Genomic DNA, 5,621 nt, shown 5'->3' on the forward strand with positions numbered 1-5,621 from the left:
AATCTTTGTCTGTGCCTGACCGCTTTTCCCTCTCTCTCTCTTTACTCATCTGTTAAATGGAGTCTTGTTGGGAAATGAGCCAAAGCCATTCACCCAGCCACTAGGACTCCAGGAAAAAACGGTGGCAACTATATTTATAGCTGCTGCCTGCTTGTTCCAAATAAGGTGGAACAGTCAGCAAATGAATATTCAGTTTAAAGTGGGATTATCCACTTAAATGGATGATGGTGGCTTGTTCTTAGCATCTGAATTGCAACACTGTGGAAACAAAATTAATCACTTACTGTGTTAATTGTTGTTTTTTTCCCCCTTTCTTTTCACATGTTACCAAGACTTCACTCAGAAGATTTAGATTTAGATGACATGAACCTCAAAAAGATTTACAAAGGGGTCACAGATCAGACGATCTCTAGATTAAACATGGATTAGGATGGCTTTGACATAGTGACCAGTAATCTTCTGAGAGACAGGGAGAGAGAGGAGAACAGATGGTGCATGATACATGCAGTTTAATAGTGTTGTTTGCATAACAGCTGGATAGCTTTTTTATTATTTCTGATTATATTAACTGATAACATACAGGAGAGATTACTGCATACATTTCTGAGGATATACTGGTATGTGGTGTTATTGCTCTTGTATCTTTCACTACAGGGAGTTTATGGTGCTTGTGTTGAACATTGAAATTATATTGCGCATGATTATTTGGCACATTGTTCCTGTATAAATTCAAGCTAAATCTGCACTGACTTTATTCCCATTTTATGGCATAGAACATTACCTTCTATAGATTCTTTAAGGAATCTATTTGCAACTTCTTTACTGTATTTTTATCTCATGTTGTGTAGCACACTAACCTCCTGTTAGCCTGCACTTGAGCTTTAACTGACATTTCAGTGGCAACGGATTCTGCAGTGTTTTCCAGTGGGAACGACATTGGCAGTAAATATACGAGACCCCTCAGATCCCAGGGTTCCCATTTTCAGCCCTTCAGACCCCCGTCCCGTTTGTGTTGACTGACAGGCAGTGATCTCAATCGGCTCACAGATATAGCGGCGCTCCTTTCAGCGCCACAGCGCGGGCAGCTGAGGCTCTGTGTGTGGGAGGGACTAAGGCGAGAGCTCCCCACAGTACAGCCTTCTGTCTCCGCACCGAGCGGGGACTGAATACATTCACAGAATATTCACTGATAAGGGTTTTTTTTTTTTTAAATGTGCGCCTGTGGTCTTGCGTGTCTCCAAAGAGAGAAGAGAAGTCGGAAGGAATGCTGAAATAGCGCGGTGAGTTTCTTTTATCTGTGCAGTCTGAGGAGGGATTAGAAAAAAATAAAAAGCGGATTGTGCATGGCTGGTCCACCCTTATGCAGAGGAGCAATTTACAGCTCCTGCTGAATCCAAATAAAGTGTGCAGGACTATTCCTACTTATATATTTAGGAGGTATGATGTTTACTGAGAGGCAGAAACACTGTGGCTATTTCTGTGTGTGCTATGCAGGGATTAGTTTTAACCCAGTTTTATAAATGCGCCGATTCATTAGACTGTGCCCGTTTTAAAACAGAATTAAAATAGAGCTGCTAATCTCGGTCAATACGTGAATTGTTTCCCTAATTGGATAGAGGCATTTAGCTAATCACAGATCTATAAGCGCCTTTCAAGAGGGCTCCTCTTAAACCATCTAATGAACTTTAAAGTGCGCTTAATATCAGTATTTCAATACACGTTCATTTTGGGGCGTTGTTCCATTTTACGCACAAGTTTTGCGTGTTTGTGGAGAAGGGTTTCACGCTAATGTAATTAAGATGCAGCATTTAACTTAGAGCTGGTGTGTGTGTGTGTGTGTGTGTCTTCTTATCAGGGATGCTGTGGAGTGAAAACATCGTGGGAGGAAGGCTCAGAGTGAAACAGCGGGTGCTGAAACACGAATGGCTTCTCCGGAGCTGCTTCCCACAGATGAGGGAGGCAAACAGTCCGATATTTCAGACGCCCTTGACCGGGTTTCCAGCACATTGCATGCTCGTAAACCGGGTGGATCAACAGGAGGAGGAGGAGTGGTCCCAGGGGAAGACGACTGTAACACTGTCCGCAGCTGCCATGGCCGGTGTGTTTCAGCACCAAGGACGGCGCCGCGTAAGGCAGGAGCAGAGGTTAAACTTAGTCAATCAGGCGAGGAGAAAGTCAGAGTTTGTTGTGACGAGGAATTAGAGACATCTTTCACCTATATTGATGAGAATGTTAACCTGCGATTGGCCAGCCCGGAGACAAGTTGCAAAAGTAGTCACAGACCTGTGCGTAATGGCGAGCCTTGCTCCGAGACTTTACCGGAGCTCTCCTTCATGTCCGAGGATGATCTCTCCTTCGGAGAGGGCTCCGGGAATTCTATAGACTATGGGTTCATTAGTGCAGTCACGTTCCTAGTAACCGGGATCTCCTTAGTGATCATCTCTTACGCCGTGCCTAGGGACGTGGTGGTGGACCGTGACAGTGTGTCAGCGAGGGAGATGGAAAGGCTGGAGATGGAGAGCGCCCGGATAGGTGCTCACCTGGATCGGTGCGTCATAGCAGGGCTCTGCCTGCTTACACTGGGCGGCGTGGTGCTTTCCACCCTACTTATGATCTCTATGTGGAAGGGGGAGATGTACAGGAGAAAGGTCATTGCTTATTCTAAGCGCTCAGCCAAACTGTACGGCTCGATCAGCCTAAAAACTAGATCTAGTCCCAGTCATTCATCAGTGCACTTGTCCTTAGAAGAGGAAATGGAGGAAACTTTGACTTAAGCTGCTTCTTTGCATTAAAAATGTGTTTAGCTGAGAATTATTGTCACTGACATACATGCTCTGTCATATTGTAGCTCTAAAACTGTATTCAAAATGTAATTCTGCAACATTTTTATCTTATAGAGCAAATCTTGTATCATATTTCCAAAGAATGGGCAAAAAAAGCACTCAAAGCAAAGTGAGCCATTGCCAGAAAAAAACATTTTAAGGGTATTAAATTACTCCTAAAAGATAAAAAATCACCAAACCATAAAGATGAGCATGCAGAGAGCCCTAAGTCACAAACACTGGATCACATTTTTTTTATCCCCAGGATGCAATCTCTGAGAGCTTCCATTTATTATTAAGGCTATTCATATTTAATGTGAATGTTTCCAACAGCAAAATTGCACACAGACACATTTCAGTAGGGGGAAAGTGTGTGTCCCCAGGGCTGGAGAGTGGGAGTATAAGAGGGGATGTAAGGCTGTCCCTGTCTGCTGTGATGTGGGAGAATCAGCTCAGTGGTCTACATCATAATATCCAGTGACATCCCTCTCTAGTGCAATGCTGAGGTAAGCCAGTAAGCCCAGCTTTATGCATCTGAGCCAAGACTACACATTGGTTTGATTGCTGTAAACAACCTGACAGCCCTGACATCCACCGTGCACGTTCTAATGCTTTCTGTTGATCCATGCTTCACCTCCTGCACCTCAAGTGCTCCCTTTAACATACAAACACTTTATCTTTAGACTTATAGACACAAGTGGGAAGGAGGTCCTGGATGACCACAGTCCAAGTGCCTACCAAAGCTGACCAGCTTTTCCTTGCTAGTCTACTTTTTTCTCTTTCCATTTTCTGCAAGGACTGGACTTAAGAAGGTCTAATCACACATGAAAGAGTTGCCCTACTTCCAAAACCTTAAGCTGTCACCACATCAAAGAAGCAATTACATGTCTAAAGTAAGGTATCATTCTTTTAAAGGGATATATGTGATGTTATCACAGTGCTTTTCAGAGCAAACCGATGCAGATGAACACACAAAAAGTTTAGGAAAAGAGGTTTATCAGGTGCAAAAAATGGAATTCCCAAGGAAGATTTTAGTTTCTGCCTGCTAAGTCCATATGAAAACAACCTTTTCTTTCTCTTTAATGGTTATTAATGCAGCCTGAAGAAGCCTTCAGAAAAAAATAAAGAATGCCACGTACTTCTTTGGAAAAACAAGCCTTTTTTTCTGTGGGTTACACCGTAAGACTCATGAATCATGTACAAGCTGCTAGAATTCAGTGATATTTGCATAAATGCATACACACAGCAGCCAAATGTTGCATTCTGGATGACAAGTGCTAATGATGCTCATGCAGTGTCAGTGTTACCTTGGTTTCTTGTCCTTTTTATTTCCTGGGCTGTGACCCCATTTCAAAGCTTACATTCAAAACGACATGAGTCAGCCTCTATTAATGAGCAGCGTGGGCTGATTACTCCATGGTAAACAGCTCGAGGTCACATTGTTACTGTGCTTTCATTCAGTTGCATTTCATCAGTTTATACCGTCACAGCATACAGACAAATAAAAGAAAAATGGTATGCTGAAAGGATCATTCAAAAGTAATAAGGCCTGCAAGACTGGATGTTGTAGCACTAAGCTAATGCAAGTTTGTGTTACTGCTGCTTTTCATTTCTCTCCCTGTGACCACAGATCTGATGTGTGTGTGTGCATCCCTGAAAATTCAAAACGGCAATAAAATGCCAAATGAAGAGATCTCCAGGAAAGAAAATAAAAAAAAAATCAATGATCCAAATGAGGCAATGTTGTCCTGTTCTCTTAACATAAGCCACCATTGCAGATGTTAAATCCATATTTCATTTAGTGAGCTTTCCTGGTATTGGCTGTGGGTATTATTGGATGTGGAAACATCCAATAGCGCCCAAATCGGTTTGTCGGCCCCTCATTTCTCCCCGTCTCCTTTTTCTTTGCGTCACCATATTTTTTAATTAAATAAAACTCAACATGTAAAGAGCAGCCAACAACAATGACAACACAGCCAAACATGATAAATTATGATACTGGGCAATTACAAATGTGACACATTACATCAACGTTTTGCCTTCCGTCAGAATCATATTAAGAGACACAACATGACTCTTATAACACGTACAAAAGATCTTAAACGCCCAAGGGAAGCCGCTAACTGACATAAATCAGTCTCATCTGCAGCCTGTAATGCATTCCTCTGTAGGTTTTCAGATATATACTACTATTCCACCCCCTCTCCATTTTTCCTCTTTATCCTCCCACCCCCTTTCTTTTTTTTCTGTCCTCCTCCAAGGTTGGCACTGTGCCTCGCAGCCAACACCAGGCTTCCCCTCATACAGCCAACTAAACGTGTTTGGGGGATTTAATCAGGGATTTGCTTGAAGCGACAGCATTTTACATGCCAAGCTCAAATGTATTTCCAGAGGTTTCATGCATAAGCTCTTTATCCTTGAGCAGTGCACAGCTAAATCACCCTTATTGATATTTGGTTGGCTCCTCTGTAAGTCAATCCCTTCAGGTAAGGCTGAGGAGCAGCTGAATTGCTGCCATCAGCTAATTTCCCAAAGGTGATATTACACTCCTCCATCCTGTCACATGTGTGCTAATGTGTGTATTTATAAGAGTTTGCATTGGTGTTGTGTGTTGCCCTCATAAACTGAAGAGCTGCAGACTTGAATTGTTATTTTTAAACTATTTCTGTGGACACATTCAGAGCTCAAGGATGGCTTATACAGACAAAATGGAAGAAACAAAAACATTGCTTTAAGGTGCCCTCGGTGTGGCAGGCCATCTTTACCATTAAAAAAAGTAGCTTTGCACCCTTTTAGGGC

General features: G+C 42.5%; 1 protein-coding gene across 1 annotated transcript; it reads left to right on the forward strand.

Moving 5' to 3' along the window:
• The first annotated feature begins 1,219 nt into the window (after window positions 1-1,219).
• On the forward strand, window positions 1,220-3,916 carry tmem74 (transmembrane protein 74). The gene is made up of 2 exons (XM_028426141.1): window positions 1,220-1,280; window positions 1,856-3,916. The coding sequence occupies exon 2, from the start codon at window positions 1,923-1,925 to the stop codon at window positions 2,772-2,774; it is 852 nt and encodes a 283-aa protein (XP_028281942.1). The 5' UTR covers window positions 1,220-1,280; window positions 1,856-1,922; the 3' UTR covers window positions 2,775-3,916.
• The last annotated feature ends 1,705 nt before the right edge of the window (window positions 3,917-5,621 follow it).

Source organism: Parambassis ranga, chromosome 16 (genome assembly GCF_900634625.1).
Source record: "Parambassis ranga chromosome 16, fParRan2.1, whole genome shotgun sequence".
Lineage (NCBI taxonomy): Eukaryota > Metazoa > Chordata > Actinopteri > Ambassidae > Parambassis > Parambassis ranga.